Source organism: Artemia sp. Qi Xiang Cuo, chromosome 4 (assembly GCF_049724085.1).
Source record: "Artemia sp. Qi Xiang Cuo chromosome 4, ASM4972408v1, whole genome shotgun sequence".
In the NCBI taxonomy this organism is placed as follows: domain Eukaryota; kingdom Metazoa; phylum Arthropoda; class Branchiopoda; order Anostraca; family Artemiidae; genus Artemia; species Artemia sp. Qi Xiang Cuo.
In genome coordinates, this window is record NC_142797.1 from 25610093 (window position 1) to 25632230 (window position 22138).

The 22138-nt window shown below is 37.4% G+C and overlaps 1 protein-coding gene across 2 annotated transcripts in view; it reads right to left on the reverse strand.

Annotated features, from left to right (window-relative positions):
• Positions 1 to 258: 258 nt before the first annotated feature.
• LOC148952929 (uncharacterized) overlaps positions 259 to 22138 on the reverse strand; it is a 120619-nt gene continuing 98739 nt past the window's right edge. For both annotated transcript variants that reach the window (XM_089088192.1, XM_089088191.1), the window contains 2 exons: positions 6617 to 6820; positions 259 to 2097 (listed from right to left, as the gene is read on the reverse strand). In XM_089088192.1, the coding sequence (XP_088944318.1) occupies positions 644 to 2097; positions 6617 to 6820 (1658 nt within the window). In that variant the 3' untranslated portion in view covers positions 259 to 643. The remainder of the gene's footprint in view (positions 2098 to 6616; positions 6821 to 22138) is intronic.

A 22138-nucleotide genomic window follows, 5' to 3' on the forward strand; every position in this document is an offset into this window, starting at 1 on the left:
TTCTTGGTATGCTTGGTTCAGGTGGATTTCTTCAACAAGAATCAATTAGTTAATTTTAATTCAGTTTGACCCAGGACAATGAACATTGCCAGGTTTGTCTTCAACATTTATTTTACGGTGGTCACTATCATTATTTTCTAAACCGTCCATTTATTTTTGTTATTACAGGACACACCCGTTGAAAGCCTTCGTTCGAAACTTCTAACTTGATCCTGTACTATACTTCTATTACAATCAATACCTGGTCGTAAATACTTAAAACCATCATTTATTTTTTGTTTTTAGAATAAATACCATCTGGATTACATTAATTTGAAATGACACCTTTATTTTCAGTATCAATTTCACTACTTCTGTCGCCACTTACTAAGTAATTCCAAAGATTGCCCTTTTCTTTTTATTCTAGTTGAATGACCATTTCTTAACTTCATCATCAGATTCTTCTTTTTTGAAGAAGAAACTTTGATCAGCTTGTTTCTATTCTTTTCAATGGTTGAAGGATTTCATATTTCGTGCCGGATTCATCTGTTTCCGTTATACGTCGTTTCGTTTTCTTCAGGGTCTTTTTTTTCGTTAAAGATAATCCCAACTTCAGTTTCAAGAGGTTCTTCTTGAGCTGTCTCTTCTAAGAATTTAAGGAATATTATTTTTTTCTGGAATTTTCTACTACGGCTGATTTCAGTTTCCTGTTATTATCAACAATTCTCGGTTCTATGGATGTTCTCGGCAGATCGTTCTCAGTTTCATATTCAATATCATCTAAAAACCTAAAAAAATTGCGTTTCTTTTTTCGTTTCTTACTGCACTTCCTACTAAAGTTTGATTTCTCATTTCCTCTTTCAAACTGTGAATCAGCCTTGTTCAAATCCCTGTCCTGATTCTTTTCACTAGCAGATGACTCCGACTCACTGTCACTCACGCTTTCTAAAATGAATGAAAACACATCTCTTTTTTTCTTTTTCTTAATATTTGCTAACCCCTCACTGTTCGTCACACATTTGAAATCCTGAAGCCGCTTATTATTTTCTCTTTTTAGAATCTTCTCTTCTTTTGTTAAACTTATGTCAGTCCCTTTCCTAATCTTATTACTGGCAGATTGCTCTAGCTCACTTTCACTTGAGCCTTCAATAAGAAACGAATATACGTTTTTTTTCTTCTTTTTCCCATTCAGTCGAGACTCTTCACTACATATGTAAGATTTTGAACAGCAAAGAGTTTCTTGGTTTATCTTCCCTGACTTTGCCTCTGTCTTTTTTTTAATTTGGTCGCTAATAGAGCATTCCAACTTACTATCACATGAGCTTTCTAAAATATCCAAAAACCCATCTTTTTTCTTTCCATACCTAGCTTTAAGAATTTCATTGCGCTTCTTGCACGATGAGACACAAGAAACATTTTCATTTTCTCCCCTTGAATTTACGGTCATATTTTGCAAATCCGTTTCTGTTACTTTTTTAGTCTTGTCAAAAATAGAGGGCTCCAATTCAACATCACCAGAACTTCCAAAAATATCAAGGAGAATATTTTTTTTCTTTTTTTTTACCCTAAATTCAGCATTTTTATCGTTTTCATTTTTCTTTTCTAGATTTTTGTTCATATGATTCAAATTTTCATCTATCTCTTTCCTGATATTTTGACAAACAGACTGTTCCAAATCACTTCCACTTAAGATCCCAGTCAAGTCACTAACAACGTCTATCAACTCATTTTTACAAGAGCTTTCTTGCATATCAAAAATACGGCCCTTTTGCTTTTTCTTTCTTTCAATCACATCTCCAGATGAGTCAGCATTCATAATGCAATGATCTAATGTTTGAACTTGAATTTTTGAAACATTATTAGCTTTCAATATCTTGTCTGGGCTTTGATTAATAACTGAAATTTCGTCTTTACTTATAAATTTGTCTTCAAGTCTTCGACGGGAACGATTTACGCCACTATCACGAGTTACATCTTTTTCACTGCATAAATATTTGCCTCTTTTTTCTGCAACTTCATCATCTTTTCTGAAATATTGCCCTAGTAATTCAGCTTCTCTAAATGTATTTTCAGCCATTGCAGCCACATCCTCAGCAGCAATTGTTTGGCAAACAAAAGCTAAAAAAGAAAAAATTCTATCTCAAATTTCACTTGTTTTTTTTACAATTTTTATTTTTAATACTTTCTCTGCGCCCGTTTCAAGTACCCGAATTCTTTGATCGTCAAGTATTCAAGCTTTCTGTCATTTTTGTTTTGCAATTTTCTTTGAAAATTTTCTTTTTCGGAATTTTTTTTTATCTAAAAAGAAAAAAATGAAGGAAATTAGTGGCCGAGGGAAAACAAGACGACACTGATCTGACCCTGGCACAGCCACAAATCACAAACTACATTTGCGGCATTGCCAAAGTATAACTCAAAAGAATTAAAATCATAAGAAGCCGTTTTTATAAAATTTCAACTTTCCCTCGAACACAAAGGAAATTCAGAAGCTACAAAAAAAAAACGACAAAGGAACGTACAAAGAATTCGCTTACAAATCAAAGAATATGTGTCTAAAATGGCTAGAGTTAGATAAGTATACAATATTAGATAATCAAGACGAGATAAAAGAAAAACTTACGGAAGAGGCAGAAAAAAAGTAATAGAGCAATTCTTTAACAACCACAATGATTGAAAAATATACTTAAAAGAAAATATCTAAAAAAAAATTGCAGAGTAGGCACGAAATTGCAGACACGAGGAAACCCCGAAATAGAGCATAATGGAATAGGCACAATTATACAAAACAAAAAAAGTACATTTCAGCACGAGCAACAGGAGCTATACTGTAACAATTGTGGTATTACAGGGCATTTTGCTAGAAATTTTTCAGGTAAAAATGATCAACAAACGCATAAAACAACAGTCTGAGGTATGTCCTATCAAATTTCTGAAGGCAGCTTGCCCCGATTGATGGGGAGAGAAGCTGTTCAAGGAGGAGCCAAATCAAAAGACCGCAAATTAAAGCTTCTTTAGTCAGCAAGTGTTTGGACAGTTGTGATCTTTTGGTGCCCATGCCCCTTTTTTATTTGATTAATGTCCCCTTATTTTTTGCATACATTTACCTACAATACAATTTTAATTTACAAGTTAAAAGCTTGTAGAGATAAGCCTGTTTTCAATGTAATTTCACAAGAGGGAATAAATTGGTTTGAAATTATATTTTTATAATTTCTCGTCATCTCTCTATCTCTCGCTATCACTCGTCATCTCGCTATCTCTCGTCATTGAAATATACTTTATACGGAAAGAGAGTTCGATTTTGATTATTGTTCGGTCAGAGTTTATACTAGGCCACGTCAGAGGCAACCTTACTTTTTATGTGTACATACAAAGTACATACAACCCTGGTGGAGTTAGAAAGAATTATCATCATTGTGGTGTCCACCGGAGGACCTGTCCCCCTCCAAGGATTTTTTTTCAGAAGTGTACAGTTCGTAACACCTTGTGCCAAATAGTGTGGCACTTACTACCCCCACTGATATTACACATGTCGTACCCAAACAGGTTACAATATCAGTGAGAAAAAAAAAGTCAAACCCGTGAACCCCTCAAACGTATTAACATATGCCAGGGACGGCCAGTAGCGGCACCGAAGATACTGTGTCGCATACACCGTTACCACCCAAGACCAATTACAGTTGGCGTTAGATAAAATTACTGGTGAGAAGAAGAAGAAAGACACCATCTAAACACTGTTAGTGAGCCAAACTCGCGTTTTCTGAAGGGTTGGGTGAAGTTTTTAGCCTATAAAATAATGGTGGCCGTCGTTTACCCCCATCCCCCCCCCCCCGAGGAAAATACCCCCCCCCCCCGTGGAAAATAACCCCCGGTAAATACATTCTAAGACCCTACTGGCAATTCATTTTCTCAACATTTTGATTTTATTTTCATTTATTATTTCCTTACCTCTCTTAGTTTCATATACCCCCCAGTAAATAACCCCCCCCCCCCCAGAAAATACATTTCTGTGGAAAATAAGGCTTTCCCAAATTGAGAAATTTATTTGAGTTTTATTTTTTTAGTTTCCGTAGGGGGAAGGAGTTTTGGTACTTGTGTATTATGGAACAATCACTCATGTTTATGCTGTGTTAAACGAGAGTATAACAAAGAAATTCAGTCAAAACAAAAAGACACTAGAGTTGAAATAGAACTTAAAGACGATTCCTGGGGCAACACTGAAAACTTGGAGAACATTAGAAAAGAAAATATAAATTTTAAAAAGAAGCGAAATTTACAAAATCAGTCTGTGATGGCAGAAAGCAAAATTTTTGGGAGAATTACAAATCAATGAAAAGAAAAAATAGCTTAGGGAGAATAAAGGTATGACATTCGACGTATGACGTATGACACAGGTATGAAATTTTTCGTATCCAAATTGGTTACTATTTCAGTGCGGGAAGATCATGTAGAGCCCACGGACCACTCTAACGAGCTACTATACTCTAGCAGAGGCCAGTGGTGGCAAAGGTGGCACGGTGTTGTATACACCACCACCACCAGAGACAAATTACTGGTAAAGTTAGATATCAAAATAATCCCTTAACCGAGGTATAGCTTTACCCAATCAAGGTCCCTGAGAGATATCAGTAAATACCTATCGAAAGTTTTTTTTCTTTTATCCATTTATCCAATTTTTACCAAAAAACATCGGTACTTGTTCTTCATTCGAAACTTCCTTGGTGTAGAACCGAGAAGGAACTTTCAGTTTCTTCTCGGTTCAGGCTTCACTCAGATTTTGGCCCCATTTGTTACCAAGAATTTTGTATTTTTGCCACAAGCGATTTTAAGCTATGCTACGGGGCCAATCTTTTTTTTTAGTTCAGGTGTGGATCTATTTCCACTAGTGGACGTTCAGGGGCTAGTTGACCCCTTCCGCATAGACGATTGGTATAGTCTCGCATACCAGTCCTATTTTTCGCTTCTCTCTAAATTTAAATTCGAGAGACCGAACACACTCCTTATTTAATCGGGCTACTAGGCCCTTATCGGCGATGACCCAGGGCCCATACGACGGTTGCTCCTTTTTGGTTTTCCACTCTGCTGTAGAGCTATTGAACATATAGATTTTTCCTCACGCAGGCCCAAGAACTTCATCACTATATCAGCACAATTATTTTCCACTGATTTTTTCTTCAAAATCTCAAACCTGGTTGACATGGGCTCTAACCGTTATACAGACATGTTGGACGGCAAAACATCATGGACCAAACTCATGGCAGCAGCAGCATGGACATTGGCCAGGGTTGAAAGGTTTAATTAATATTTTGAAGTTGTTTTTGTGCTTTGTGCATTTTTTTTTATTGTCGTTTCATTACCCTGTGAGATCCTGACCAGCGTGTAGCGGTGGCAGCCAGTTATCTTAAGGAGAAAATGTTGGGCTCCTGGCACAAATTGTCAGAAGAATGTCCTTTTTGTTACTTTAAACTAACTAAACCTAACTCTAAGCTTGTACATTATTTTTCTTTAATAATGTGTCACGTCTCGAGGGAGAGCGCTGCTAATAAAAACTCAGAGGAGGATTGTTTTCAGACCGTATTGCAAACAGTAGGATGTACGAAAAAAGTGGTTGAATCTCGTTTTCCAGAGCTTTAACGAGAGAAAGATTGAGTTAGCTAGGATATATTCAGCGATTGAAGGACGAAAGATTGCAATAAGATAGTCCTTGTCGGCAAACCGTGAAAGGCAAAACGGAAACAAGGTCGTCAAAGAATGGGACGGGATAATACCAAATTTGTTGCGAGAGATCCCTTGAAAATGATTAAAGAGGGAAGCTCTGAATAGATCAGAATGGAAAAGGAGCGTTCGCAGCTGAATTGGCCATAGGCAGCTTGGTGTTGCAGTGAGTTGTTAGTAGTAGTAGCAATAACAGTATAAACAATAACCAAAAAATGACCCATCTCCACAGATGAACCAGTTTTGAAGCAGCATTGCCAGACGTCGTTGATCTTCATTCGACAATCCATTTAGTCTTGAACCTATGTAGGTTCTACCTAGAATCAATTACCACATTAGTAGAAAACCTCAAATTAAAACCGGTTCTTTTTTTATATCAGACAAGCTAATAGTGAGTTTCTTACCGATTACAAGTAACTGTATTTTATGTTCTCACATAGGTCCATGATCTTGTTAAAGGAGTGTTACTCTCTGGTGATGCAGAGACATCTTTTATGAGAGAGGATATCAGACAGCGTAGTTCTAAAGATTGATATAAAATTACCACTTCGGTTACAAATACGGCATCCCCCCCCCCGCCTTTCACCGATCGCAGAGATCTGAAGTCAAGTGTGATTAGAAACGTCCATGGGATATTTCCAACGCACAATTTTTTGCTTCAAGGAGTCATTCAATAGGTTATAAGGACATAACCGTACAAATTATAATTTAATTAGGTTGATTTACATAGGGTGTGGAGTATGAGCTAAAAAAAGGAGAACTCGTCACAATTTCTTCATTATAATTGTCAAATTATTTGAATTTCTTCAAAGTCATCTTCAATCTTCTCCCCCACTAAATTGAATACCTGCAAATATACCTTCCTAAAAGGCGCATCTTCAATTAAGACACCCCACATAGAAGGAAAATATCGAAGACTCACCCTTTTTTGACACATTAGTTGTTTCATCCATGTGACAGTGGGAACTAGGAAACGTCAAAACAGATTCGTTATTCACCGAGGAAATTTTAAATGCATCACCAACATGGCATACTTTATCATCGTCGTCGTCTGCATCACTTAATATTCCAATTTTAATTAAATTTTCAAAAATTTCATCAGTTATTCCAGTTTCTTCCTGAAAACCTGAAAAATTGGGTAAAATGGGATGATCACCAGCAATGTCTTCCCGAATATTTTTACTAAAATTTTTAGCTTCGTAAACTGTATATTTCTAGCTTCGTACACCATCTAGCTGACTACCATTAAACAGATATTCAAAACAAGCGTTATAAATCTGATTTCTTTTGTTTAACAATAAAATTTACAATAAAAACCCTTTTAACATATCCTCCTACAAAAGGCTCCACGACCAGGAAGGAACCGGGGGGCGGGGGGAATACCAACAAAATATATGAACCAAGTAAGAATCCAGCCACCAAACTCAAAATGACAAATTATGTAGGGGAATAGCGCATTCAGCAAACACTATACGGCTTATACAAATAGCTGTTTAAGAAAATGGCAATGTTGACAAATTGTAAATGACAAATAAGCTAATTTAAAATTTACTTGAAACTGAAATTCAAACTAATTTATTTAAAACTCAAATTATGTTTAATGTTATGACTGAAAATCAATTCAAATTTATGAAAATTGTTATAACATTCACAAACTGCTACGAACTTCAATATTTGTAACGTCCGAAGGTTAGGGAAGGATCCAGGGGGGTGAGCCCCCCCCCCTAGCATAGTCTAAAGGTGTGTAATTTACTTAATTAACTCAAGTTTGCGTTAATTAAACTTGCTCCTCACGCAATTTTATCGGATCAACCTATTTTGCGCCCCCCTCCCCCTTAAAATTTTTTATCGGATCAACCTATTTTGCGCCCCCCCCCCTAAAAAAAATCCTGGATCAGTCCCTGCCAAAGCTCCCTGTTTCATCGTTTGCAACTCAAAAGGTCATAAGACTTTTCTAGCAATTACAGAAACCGCTTCTATAGTATACACTATATATTCAATAGACAGTATAAGCGGTTATAAATACACTACTTACTAGGATAAAAAAAAAAAACAAAAAAAGAAAGAAGAAAAGACCTTTGATACTCTTTTATAGTCATAAAAAAGAGAAGCCATAGTTTCAAAAAGGAAGAGAAAAAAAGAAACATCACCTAAACACATCTATACAGAGATTAAAAATAAAACCTCAAGATATAATACAATCCGATAAACCAAAACGAAACTTGCTTTAAAAAATTTTCACTAACGTAAATATGAAGTTTCCACATGAAATTCAAGCAATAAGAAGCCCTCATCTTAGATATCCATTATCAGATTTATTTATTTTTTTAAATTCCCTATATAGTTTGTCTTAAACTTCAGATATCCAAAATGTTTCTAATACCAAATCCAACGTATACTATATAGAGCTACTAAAACTACGTTTTTCTGTATCAACGCCTCGTTTTGAAAAAAATCTGCTGAAAAAATTCTCCCCAGTCAAGTAGTTCTTCTTTCTTTATTTAATCTGCAACCATTGGTATTTTACCCCTTGCACACCGCAAAACGTTGGCCCAATCTCTTGAGATTTTAACCAGGGCATCATAAGTTTTCTTAGCTAGTTCGACTCGGACATTGTCACTGTCGCACTATAAGTGAGTATGACCTGCTCTAGGAATTCCTGATCGATATTTGACACGTTTCTACCAGTCAAGAGAGATTTATAGTAAGAAAACATATTCGACACAAACATATTTGTTTTGTGAGCCACGGGTGTTAGATTACGAGTCATAGTTTTTATAGACTCAGCAAGATTAGAGGCCAACTCACCTAGCCCCTTTGTTCTCCATTGCTTCATGCCAGAGGTATTTATAGGACGATGTTTCCTTATGGAAGATAACTAACTGCGAAATTGCAGTTCCAAAGCTGCTGTTCATGAACGGCTTTGTTTTAAGATATGTTGTTTGTAAGCACTGCTGTAGGTCAAAGCACCAGACCCCGTTTGCCTTTACCAATTTTCGCTTAGGCTACTTCTGCCCTTTTTGAATGGTAAGCCTAAATGAAAGCAGAATCATGGTTGTCTTTTCTGTTCTGACTGCTTCTTCAGCCTCGCCATGGTGGCATATTTTCTTCAGAATAAAAATGTTCCTTTTCTAGTTTTCCACAAGAGTACTTTTCTAGTATTTCTTTCAAACCTCCTGAATACGCTTTATTGATTGCTTTTCTTGGAGGGGCAGAATATCATGCCTTTTTCGGAGCTTTCAGATTGTACAGTTCCCAACAGTTTTTGTCAAGGAAATTTTTTCATAAAATACTTCTTGGAAACCTTTTGTTTTTAACCTTGGTCATACACAAGTTTTGGGATTTTTCTTCTCTTCTCAATTTCTTGAACGCTTTGGAGCCTGCTTTTGCATCAATTATATGAGGTACTGCTGCAGCAGCATTTTGTCTGCACTGTCCTAGAACGACATGAGAAAAATCTAAGCCAGTACTGTCAGTTACTCTTTGCTTACACTGTAGTCTACCGCCTTTTAAACTCTCAAACTTTTCAAGCATCATGATTTTTGTATCTATAGCTTGTGTACTCTTTACCTGAATGCTCAAGTTTCTTTCTCTCCTCGCGAGTGATGCCTTTTGGTTTCCTTCCTCTTCTCTTTGGTTTCTCCATTCTTTCTATAAGGTACTCCTAGCCTATCACCGAGCGCGGAGGTCTGAAGTTTAAAATTTCAAAAGTTGATGAAATAAGAGATTATCAAATTGGAGTATTTGTATTTCAGTGTCTGAATGGTCTTGCACCAGACTTTCTTATGAATATTTTTAAACCTAATTTGTTTTACCACGATTATTCGACTAGGAGTGCGGATAGTCTTGCATCTGAGTCACGGAACACAATGAGAACGAGTCACGTGACCAGACACATGGGCCCGTCAGTTTGGAATTCATTCCCAGATTCCCTTCGTCAAGCTGAAAGTGTGCCGCGACTTTTTCCCGTATTAAAAATCATCATTTCTTTTCAGGAATTTGGTACTGTTAATGGTTCGAAAGAAGGCTTTTTTTATCATTATTCCAGTTATTACTCTTTTTATCCCCTTTTTTCATTTGAATTGGTAAGATGAATTGGCGTGCATGATATCCAATCGGTCGGTTTTTCAAGCTTTAGTGCGACTTGTTGTCATATTGGGTTGTTTTTGTATTAACAAAAATTTCTGAACCTGAACCTGGTTTCAAGTCTTACCTTCAACAACTTTACTTATACTTAATTCGCAAACTGGTCTTGTCTGAAATTTTTAGGAGAGCGAGCCCCAAACTTGTAGAAGAAATCAGCCGAAGAAAACTATAAGGTACATCGACTCTAAATAATCTTGTAAACCGAAGAGCCCCTTGTGAAACAACAGTTTTGAAACAGACAGGAGACTAACCAAGAATTACCTCATGTGGGAATATTTGAGGAAAGAACAGAAAGTTGTTATATAAAAAACTAAATAAAAAAACTTAATTTCACAAAATAGTGAAAAAATTAAATTTTTTCATTAGTAAGATTTTTGTTTCCCTTTATACTGCATTCGGATATAAGAAAATTTTTTAAGAACTTTTTTTCTTAAATATTTTAGTTTTAATCTTTTAGTTTTAAATAGTTTAGTTTTAGTTTTCTTAAATATTTTAGTTTTAGTATTTGAGGTTAACCGGCGAAGTTAAATAAAAGCCTCTAAGAACGTGAAAATATACTACAAAAACATGGAATCTTGATGAAAATTAATAAAAAAAAAACAGTTTTCCCGAGGGAAGTAAAGAGCGAAGTTGAAACTTAAAATGAACAAAAATTATTACTCAACAGCCTATCCAACATATATCAATAAAACTAATGCAAATAAATCAACTGGTGACATTTTCCTATGTTTGTAACATTACAGAAAACTAGCTCTTTGCTGAAAACACAAAACCCAAGTATAAAAAACAAGAATATTGATTTAGGAATCAAAAGTAAATACGTAGCCTCACAACAGCAAACTAGTCTATAACGCTTTTCATAGCTGTACAGGAGCTGTGATATCAGTAACTTTCAGTATACAGTTAAGATTATCTTAAAAAATTAGGCAGAAAAATAATAAGTTTAAAGTCATTACACAACATACAAAATAATGAATTGATTTATCAGGTAACATCTTGGTCTCACCTAGTATTAGCCTACTCGAAACGAAGAACACATCAACCGTAATATGAGCTCTGGAAATCTAATTATTTCTCTCAATAAAACGGAGAATTTTAAGTTGTGATACAAATTCTAAAGGGAGTCTGTAGTGACACTTCGAACTTGTCTACAAAATAATCATGAAATGTCCTTTTCAGATCCAAAACGACAGTCAATCATTGAACTGAGCTCATTGCGCAGAGGTGATGCCAAATTAAACTAAAAAATAACAATATAAAAATGCTTTAATTTTATACTATTAAAAGTGTTCTTAAAAGATTAAAATTTACCTTACCAAGACTCCCATATTGTTTTGTGTTTTCAGTAAAGTGCTAGTTTTCTGTAATGTTACAAACATGGGGAAATATTAACAGTTGATTTATTTGCATTACTTTTATTGATATATGTTAGATAGGCTGTGAAGTAATAATTTTTGTTCGTTTTTAAGTTTCAACTTCACTCTTTACTTCCCTCGGAAAAACATTGTTTTTTTTAATTAATCTATGCTCGTTTTTTATTAAAATTTAATTTAGAAACAACACTGCTATGAACTCTTTTATTTATAAGGAATAATTTCTGTTCGTTTTAACTTTTATTGTTGGTCCTTAGTTTCAGTTGAAAACTTTTTTTTTTATATAATTTCTAATCACCTCCAATCTAGGGTAGATAAGACATCTTAACGCTTATTAAGGAGCAGAATAAGAAGCCGTAAAAGAATTGAAGGAAAGAATAAGATTAGAGTGGGAAAAAATCAAAACATAGTGTCATTTCTTTTTGTAAAAAAAAAATTTTTAAAAATAAGAAATAGATCTTTAAAACTCTTTGTTTTAAAAATTAAATCTCGTAGCAGTTAAGAAAATGGCTCCAGGCGAGAATAGCTACGACACAAAAGGTTAATTGAGCGGACAGGTTTATGTATCGACATACTTGCGAAGAATTTTGCTAGCTCAACAGAAATGTGCCTTTATGCTTAGGGATTTATTTGACCCGACTCTACATAAAGAGCCACTCATTACTCAGAAATGAATGGAAATTTCAAAAAAGATCATTTCTTGTGTAGGTACGATATATTGTATTATAAACTAAGTTTGTTTTCATTTCAAAAATTTTGAGAAGAATTACCTGAATTCTCCTAGAGAACTATTTTCATTTGTCTTTCTTCCTCTTTGGAGGCACAATTTTACAAATGGAGAGAATATTACGATGGAATTGTCAAGTAAATATTTTGAATAAGTAAGTATAACAATAATTAATCCTTCTTTTAATATACAACTTGGAGTGGTTCCAGAACAACATGCCTACACTTCTCCAGCCAGTAAGTGGTAGGGGGTAAGGGTCAGGGGGCGTAATTTGCTATGGAACAGAGGGGACAACTTCCCCTCCCAGAACTCAGTTTTCCTCCAGATCCCAGTTGCTCCCCCCCCCGCCCAGTTTAGATTTAGTTTCTCTAAAAATGTTGTCAAAACGACGATAAGCCTACATAATTCAAGCATCCACTGAAACAGGTCATTTTTCTTTAATACATCTTTACCCTTTTTATTACTAGACGGCTCGTTTTTCAGTTTTATCAGCCATTTTTCCTTAATTTGGAAAGATTGTTTGCAACGTTGCCCCGCCTCCACAGGCTTTTGCCATTATTACACCACTTATTGGGGTATGGATTTAGTGACTTACTCAGAATGTCGTTGCAAACCATGAACTGGATGACCTCTATTCCTTTTGAATCAAAATGCTTGACCAAATACCTTTCTGGGACATGCGCAAAAAATGAGTGCATCACATTTACAAAACAGCAAAATTATCTGAAAATGATCGTATAGAAGGGAGAAAACCATAATTGAAAAAAAAACAACAACAAAAAAACATGCAGGAGTCGAACGCAAGTAGAGAGGGGGGTCCGACACGTGACATCACCACGTGGTTTATGGTTTTCTCAGTGAGAATGAAAAAACAGAATTTTTCTCCCTTGAAAAAAAAGGAATTTTCTCACTTTTATGGTTGTTTTTTGGACGGTTATGTGTGTTGGTCGATTTATTGGTTGTTTTTCATGGATGTCAACAGCAATTTATGTCTGTTTTATGGTTTTTGTCAGTGAGAATGGAAAAACAGGAATTTTCTCAAATTAATGGATGTAAACATAATTTTTTGTGTGTTTTTTGTTTTTTGTCAGTGAGAATGAAAAAAAAACGACGAGTACAGCAATTTATGGATGTTTTATGGTTTTTGTCAGTGAGAATAGAAAAACAGGATTTTTCTCAATCAACCATGACGTCATCTGTCAGACATTAAAAATTTTCGCCCAGAAACAATTCTCCAGGAATAGACTCAAGACATTAATGTCTTCGCCCCGGAAACAATTCTACTGGTCGAACTCCAAAAGATATTAATAAAACTTCGCCATGGATACAATTCTTCAAGAAACATCTTAAAGATGAATAGATTAACACGGGAAAGGGTTTCTTAGTAATTTGAAATGTGACAGCGCGGGTATGCCAAAAAACAAAAGGAACACGCTGAAATTACGTTAAGGAGTTATTTGGGCGAAACCGTTTTAGACATTTTAGGGAATTATTTCGGCGAAACAGTTAGAGACATTTTAAAAGATGATTTTAAAAGATGTTTTAGAAAAGGATTTGAGGGTGAAACTCTGTGGTCGTTATAATACACAAGTTGTATTTGAACAGTTTCGTGAGGTCCTCTACCCCAACCCCAAAGGGCTCCGATCCCCCGACCCCAACCCCGAAGGAAGCCCCCGGTCCCCAAAGGTCCCCCGGGCTCCCACAGGACCACCCGGCCCTCAAGGCCCCCCCAGACCCCCAAAGGTCCCCCGGGCTCCCAAAGGACCACCCGGCCCCCAAGGCCCCCCAGACCCCCAAACGCCCTCCCCGGGCCCCCAAAGAGTGCCCTCACCATTTTTTAATACTTTTTTAAGGCTTTATTATATCTTTTCAGAACAAGTTATTTTCTTAATGTCCATCCTAAACCCACTTTACAAGTTGAAATGGGCGAAACTGTTTTAGACATTTTAGGGAATTATTTCGACGAAACAGTTAGAGACATTTTAAAAGATGATTTTAGAAGAGGTTTTAGAAGAGGATTTGAGGGTGAAACTCTGTGGTCGTTATAATACACAAGTTCCATTTGAACAGTGTCATGAGGTCCCTACCCCCACCCCAAAGGCCCCCGGTCCCCCTAATGCCCCTCGAGCCCCCAAAGACCACCGGCCCCCCCTATTTTTTTAAATATATTTTGAATTTTTTTAACATGATATTTTTTGATGATATTGTCTGCTAATGTCCTTTTTATTCTGTCTGCGATTTCACTGTCTATTGTCACATTATTTTTAAACAGGTAAGAGTTCTGGCAGGTAGACATGATATGATTTATTACACTAGTGCAGCAGTAGGCCTTTCTTTTCCTCTTTGGTTTCATTTGAATAGTATAATACCAGAACAATGGGAATAGGATCTATCAATAGGTATCTTGCTACCAGAAGCATTAGCAAGGAGTTGTCCCCGATCATCGACAATTATTTTTAAGTTGGCATTCTCCTTTAGCACTATCATCTCTGGTGCTATCACTCTCGCAAATCCACCTTGAGCAATGTTGAATGATTTCAATAGTCCAAAGAAATCTAACTTCTCGCTGTCATGACAACGCATGCATACATTTCCAATAGTGTTACCACTTGCACTCGTTTCATAGCTCAGGTATTTCTCCTTGTCAGCATTCAAAACGACGATGATTTTATCATGTGCACAGACTTTCGTCGAATAATTTATCTTCACTTTTTTACAGATATGAATTGTGTGTTTATCCTTCCACTGCGTAAGAAATACTGATTTAATGCACGCAATAAACTAGGTAGTGTCGATAACCTGCCATAGAGTACCAGTGGGAAAGCCGCGACGTGTCTATGAACAAGCACAGTGTACGATTGGTAGAGCCGTAAGCATATTTCATGTCATTTTAAGATACGTAAAAAAGTTAAAAAAATATCATGTTAAAAAATTCAAAATATATTTTAAAAAATGGGGGGGGGGGGCCGGTGGTCTTTGGGGGCTCGAGGGGCATTAGGGGGACCGGGGGCCTTTGGGGTTGGGGTAGGGACCTCATGACACTGTTCAAATGGAACTTGTGTATTATAACGACCACAGAGTTTCATCCTCAAATCTTCTTCTAAAACCTCTTCTAAAATCATCTTTTAAAATGTCTCTAACTGTTTCGCCGAAATAATTCCCTAAAATGTCTAAAACGGTTTCACCAATTTCAACTTGTAAAGTGGGTTTAGGATGGACATTAAGAAAATAACTTGTTCTGAAAAGATATAATAAAGCCTTAAAAAGTATTAAAAAATGGTGAGGGGACTCTTTGGGGGCCCGGGGAGGGCCTTTGGGGGTCTGGGGGGCCCTTGGGGGCCGGGTGGTCCTTTGGGAGTTCGGGGAACCTTTGGGGACCGGGGGAGGGCCTGGGGGGGTCTGGGGGGCTCTTGTGGACGTGGTGGTCGTTTGGGAGCCGGGGGGACCGGTTAGGCCGATGGAATTTCTTCGGGCTTAGGATAGGGGGAGCGGAGCCTTTTGGGATTGGGGTCGGGACCTCACGAAACTTTTCAAATGCAACTTGTGTATTATAACGACCACAGAGTTTCACCCTCAAATCCTTTTCTAAAACATCTTTTAAAATCATCTTTTAAAATGTCTCTAACTGTTTCGCCGAAATAATTCCCTAAAATGTCTAAGACGGTTTTGCCCAAATAATCCCTAAACGTAATTTCAGCGTGTTCCTTTTGTTTTTGGCATCCCTGCGCTGTCACATTTCAAATTACTAAGAAACCCTTTCCCGTGTTAATCTATTCATCTTTAAGATGTTTCTTGTAGAATTGTTTCCATGGCGAAGTTTTATTAATATCTTTTGGATATCGACCAGTAGAATTGTTTCCGGGGCGAAGACATTAATGTCTTGAGTCTATTCCTGGAGAATTGTTTCTGGGCGAAAATTTTTAATGTCTGACAGATGATGTCATGGTTGATTGAGAAAAATCCTGCTTTTCTATTCTCACTGACAAAAACCATAAAACATCCATAATTGCTGTACTCGTCGTTGTTTTTTCATTCTAACTGACAAAAACCATAAAACAGACATAAATTGATGTTGACATCCATTAATGTGAGAAAATTCCTGTTTTTCCATTCTCACTGACAAAAACCATAAAACAGACATAAATTGCTGTTGACATCCATGAAAAACATCCAATAAATTGACTAACACACATAATCGTCCAAGAAACAACCATAAATGTGAGAAAATTCCTGTTTTTTCAAGTGAGAAAAATACTGTTTTTTCATTCTCACAGAGAAAACCATAAACCACGTGGTGCTGTCACGAGTCGGACCCCCCTCTCTACTAATGCAAGCCACTCTAATTCGAAGTCGCCAAAGTCAGAAACTCCCTCCTCCGGACCCAAGTCTCCCCCTACCTCATTTTGCTCCTTCCCAAGCAGAAATTTAGTTTCTGTAAAAAAAAATCTTGTCAAAACTAAGATAAGCCTGCAACATTCAAGTATCCAGAGAAACAGGTCAGTTTTCTTTAGTACATCTTTGTCTCTATGGTAATATATGGCTTATTTTTCAGTTTCACTATCATTTTCACTTGATTTGGGAAAATTGGCTTCAACTTTGCCCCCTCCCAGGATTTTGACGAAATTACACCAATGGACGTAAATATGAGAAATATCTTTTATATTAGCTATTAAAAATCTGTCTAGATACCTGCGATACCAATACGCCCAATAGCAATACGCTCACCGATACGCGTGATATAGTTATGTCCGACACCGATACATCGTGCAGCCCTTTCCCTAGGGACTATGGAAGGTCATATCATCACCAAAACCAAAGATTTTGACCTTTTAACTATGTTGAACAAAATGGCTATCTCAAAATTGAGATTGGATTACTTTGGGGGGAGGGGGCCTATAAGGAGGGGGGTCTACTTGCCCTCCAATCTTTTTGGTCACTTAAAAAGCGCACTAGAAAATTTAATTTATGCTCGATGAGCCATTAAACATCTCTCTATGATGTTCTGGTCATTCGCTAGCCCTGTGAAAAAGAAAAAAAAAGGTGACACAGCAATGCTACTCATGCAAAAAGTAATTTTCCTTGGTGTTCAAGGTGGGGGACTGTGATCAGTATAAATTTCTGTTCGCAATGAAATTCTAATTTTAAGATTAACCGAAACAATAGTGACCATTCCTGATTCAGAGTCAGATGGCAATTTTTTCTCCCTATGCATTTGTTTTTTTAACAAGCTTCTTTCAACTTTTGATTACTATGGGCTGGGGTTCGCTCTTTACTAGGTTGCAGCTAACACTGCAACCATGAAAAACCTAGGGAGAGAGGAGTTGAATAAGAATTTTACAGAATTTTTGGGTATTTTGAACCTTTGGGGGTAAACCTTTTGAAAAACAAAAATAATCGATTATAAGAAACCCCCCTTTTCCCCTTAATGTACGTGGCTGCGGTAATATTCCTGTCTCATGTCAGAGGCAACCTTCAATTTATTATCAGATAAATGTCCTCTTATATAAATTTGTTTGTTCTGCGTTCCTCTCAAAAGTCAATTTGAGAAGGCATGTAAACTTACACTTACAGCGTGCTACAAGTCCCTTAAAAGTGATAATCGAGAACCCATAAGATTTTTGTCGCTTTTAGTTATTCTATTTGTGTCGGCGGGAAGTTTGGTAAATGTATTTCGCCTAAAACAACAGGCCAAACTCGATCATCTGTTTATTGAATATTAGCACGATAAATTTCCACTTATTTCACATTCTTTTTTTCAAAACCCAAAGGTTTTGTAACAACTATGTAACCCATTATTTCAATGATTTAGTAGTGGAGACACTCGGATGGCAGTGGATCTTTGGCCAAGATGTCCTACATAGAATTGATGCCCCGCAAACTTGACAACCGAGCATAGAGGAGAGGGAGAAACGATATATAAAGTTTAAGGTTTTGAAGTTTAACTTTCATGCATTTGTATTTTCGACGAAAAGAGATGCCATAAAAGACATTTTGTTATCAGATAAATACCCTCCCATATGAATTGACTTCTCCCTTTTGAATTACTCTTTAAATGCCTTGATGTGAAGTATCAAAGTAAACAAAGTATCAAAGTAACAATAAGCAACTTGCATAACTTACTGTAAGAAAAGGAAACGATCAAACCAACAAAATAACAAAAACGCAGAAAGTCAATGAAAACTAATAAGAAAACCAAAAAATTAAAAGATGAATAACATTCAATAAAAGCCAGAAAATTATACGAATTAAAACCAAATACATAACGATCATAGAGCGAGTCTATCGCCGATATCCGCGATTGGCACAAAGCAAAATATTCACTTTGTTTGTTTATTCAGTAAATCTCGTTTGGCCTTAAAAACCCCATTTTAGAGCGTTTCCGTTTCTTACATTATGGCAGGCCAATGTGGTTTAAGAAATTATCTGCATAACTTAAAGCCATTGCCCTGTAAATCAGTAAATCCAAGCATCAAAGTAAATAAGTATCAAAGTAACAATAAGCAGCTTGCACAACTCACAGTGCTTTCCCTGTGGGATGACAGGGGGGTTAAACCCCGGAAGCATAGTTGTTTGACCTTTGGACTATTTTGGGAAAAAATGTCTATTTCAAAATTTTGAATGCCTTGAGGGAAAAGGGAGTGGAGAGAAGAAGGGGGTAGCTGGTTGCCCTTTGACAGCTTTTGACTCTTAAAAAGGGCAATTTCACTTTCTAATCAAATGAGTGTGATGGTTTATCATTTTTCTTTTCTTATTTTCACATCGTGATATTTATTTTCTGAGATTGTCGTACGTAAGTGTGTGTGAATTGAAAAAATGCTAATTACCTGTTTTGGCAGAGAGCCGAGATATGAGCTAGTTTCGTTTTGAATGAATTTTTGTTCGTATGAAATGGTCAGACCTTTCCTGAACTTTGTAGAATAAAGATTTTCAAACCTCTTTTTGAAAATCTTTACACTTTGTGAATTTAGACAGCGATAAGGGCTCCTGAGTGAGACCAATTCTAGGACTTGGGTTCTAATTATTGGTTGCTGTGGTAAAAGTTGCCAAATTTGGTGTCTGGCGGCGGGATAAGATCCCTGAATTTGGAGAGAAGTTGAACGGTGGATCTAGAATAGGGACAAAATGTCTACTATTCCCGCAAGTGATCCCGTTTGAAGAGCTCTGAGTTAATAGTAACTAATATAATCACGCTAGCGACATTTTGTTGTTTTGAATAATTTTAGTTTTCCGTTTAGGCTTTTGAGAAAAGTCTAAACCTAATCAATTAATTCACGTTACCGACATTTTGCTGTTTTAAAATTTCAGTTTTTGGTTTAGGCTTTTAAGAAAAGTCTAAACCTAATTAATTAATTCACGTTACCGATATTTTCATGTTTTTTAGAACTGCATTTTTCCGTTTAGGCTTTTGAGACAAGTCTAAACTTGATCAAGAAATTTACATTACGACGATTTTGCTGTTTTTATAGGATATCAGTTCTCCTATTAGACTTTTGAGATAAGTCTATATTTTCCAGCTGATTATATCGTGAAACCCACCTTCCAAATTTTCCTGTTTTCCTAATTGTCGAAAAATTGGAGTGGCATTTTTCTGGCAATTGAGGCGGTAAAGAAAGGCAATATTTACGTAAACCTTAGAGAGATTATAGGAATTTTATTTTAGAATTAAAAAAAAAAAATTAAAAATTGTAACCTAAGGTTACAGTCGTATTAAGGTAAAGTCGTATGCCCAAGAATCCTACCAAGTCTGTGAGACAGACTAGGTCCACTTCACTGGGTCAAGTTCAAGTGAAATTACCCGACACTCTAAACGACGGAGTATCAGCGATTCCTGAGAGGAGGACTAAAGTAGACCCTCTTAAAGAGTTGAACTGAAGAGTTGAACAGGTATTTCAGTCAAATATAACAGAGGTTGTAGGTGGGGCTAAGAGCCCGGTGGAGGGGATCAGTTGTCCTTAAAAGAAGGGAGAAAAACAGAGTGGGAAGTTTTTGCCTGAGGCTATTTCTAAAAAAGAAGATAGTAAGGCAAGGACAGAGAAAGCAGAAGGAAAGGCAGGGATAGAAGCATTGCCAAAAGTCTCAGGAAGTATTCAAGTCTTAGATAATAAGAATCTGATGACAATGGACGCAGCGCAGTCTAACTAGCTTATGACATCGCACATGCAGCTTATGACAGCAATGAATACCCTAACAACAAACTTGGCTGGTCAACCTGTGACAATTGAGTAGCAGTCTACAGCAGCACAATGAGCAATTAGGCCCAAGCTAATGAAGCTGACAGATAGTGACGACACAGACTCGTTTTTAAGCATGTTTGAGAGCACGGCGACGACTAGTGGCTGGCCTAGGGAACAGTGGGCTACACAGCTATAACCAGTTCTATCCGGTCCCGCACTGGAGACGATGTCAGGTTTATCGGCGGATACATTTTCTGATTATGATGCGATTAAGACAGCAATACTTGAGAAGTATTCTGTCACAAATGAAACATATCGCATACGCTTCCGAACTGGAACAAAAGACAAAAAAAAGGAATCCTACGGAGAATTCGGAGAAAAGCTGGCAACCAGCTACAATAGATGGCTCAGTTTAACATCGCTGAGAGCGCAGGCAGAGAACCTGGCGGCAACAAGCACCCGGCTAGCCAGAGTGGTTGTGCCATTGAAGGATGTAGAAGAAATTTTTGAGCTTTTAAAGGTTGAACAGTTTACGGAGGCAGTATCGTAGCACCTGCAGGTGGCCCTTCGGGAGAGGCAGTTTAAAGCTCTTAAGGAAGCTGTTTCTTTTGCGGAAGCTAGCACTCTAGCTCGTAAAACAACGAAAAATTGTTTGAAGACGGGTGGCAATAACAGAGACCAGTGTCCGGGAAAGGAGGGAAGGAAACAGATGAGTTTTGACGGCAACCGTAAACGAGGGGTGAGCAGTCATCAAGCAAGAGCTGAGTCCAAGGAAGGAAGCTCGCGTGAAAGTCGCCAAGCAGGAAACAGGAGAGCCTGCTTTGTGTGTGACGACACGTCACACTTTGCAAAGAACTGTCCGAGGAAAAAGCAGCGGCCAGAAAATACGCGACAGGGTTTCCTGGCTGAGAGCCCGTAAAGGCCCGATCACCAGTAGTCGGCAGCAGTAGTGCTTCATGGAAAAGTAGACGGATGGAATGTTGAAATGCTGGTGGACAGTGGAGTGAACATAACAGTTCTGCACTCGGAGTTGGTACCAGAAGAGTTATGGTGCTGGGAGGAGCCTAGAAGCTTGAGATGTGTAAATGGCGACACACACGAAGTGAAGGTTGCAGTCTCGGATCGGATCCCAAAGAAGTTCCTGGCACGAAGAAATTTTCCACAATTCTCGAGGCTGGTAGATTCGGAAGTTGATGTGTTTATGACAACGAGAGCCAGAGCAAGCAAGCTGAGTGAGTTACAAACGGATATTTCGGAGGCAAGACAGTTCGAGACTTCGACGACTCAATATTTTCTGGAGGAGGAAAAGCACGGAAGAGTCGGGGGCAGAAGCACAGGGAAAAGAAGGCCGTTTCTCCGGGCAAGTCAGACGGGGTGTAGACTCCAATGGAACTTGGACAAAAAGGAAAATGTTTTGCTGAGTTCCAGATGTTGTATAAGACCTTGCAAAAATTTTGGGCGTGAGCTAAGGCCGAACCTAAAGGGGCAAAATATTTCATTGTAAGGGATGATATCCTTAGCTGAGTAGTCAATGATGGAGGTCGGGACGAGCAGAAGGGGCAATTAGTGGTTCCTTTAGTCTACAGAACAGACAAGCTAAAACTGGCCCACAATTCACTTATGGGAGGGCATATGGGCAGGCAACAAACTACCGACAGTATTTTAGAAATATTATTTTGGCCGAATGTTTATCTGGACGTAGCAAAACATTGCCAACAATGTCATGATTGCCAGATGACAGCCAGAAAACGCCAGATAGAGAAGGTGCCATTAAAACCCCTCCCGATCATTGAAACTCCTTTCCACAACATAGAAATGGACCTGGTGGGACCTTTAGAGCGTAGTAAAACTGGTTTCAAGTAGATCCTAGTGATAAGCGACTATGCAACCAGATATCCGGAGGCTATACCACTTCGCTCGAGTCACTCACAAAAGATATCTGACAAATTGATCAAGTTTTTCTCTTGAGTGGGGATACCTTCAGTGATTCTGACCGACAATGGAAGTAACCTCATCTCCCAAGC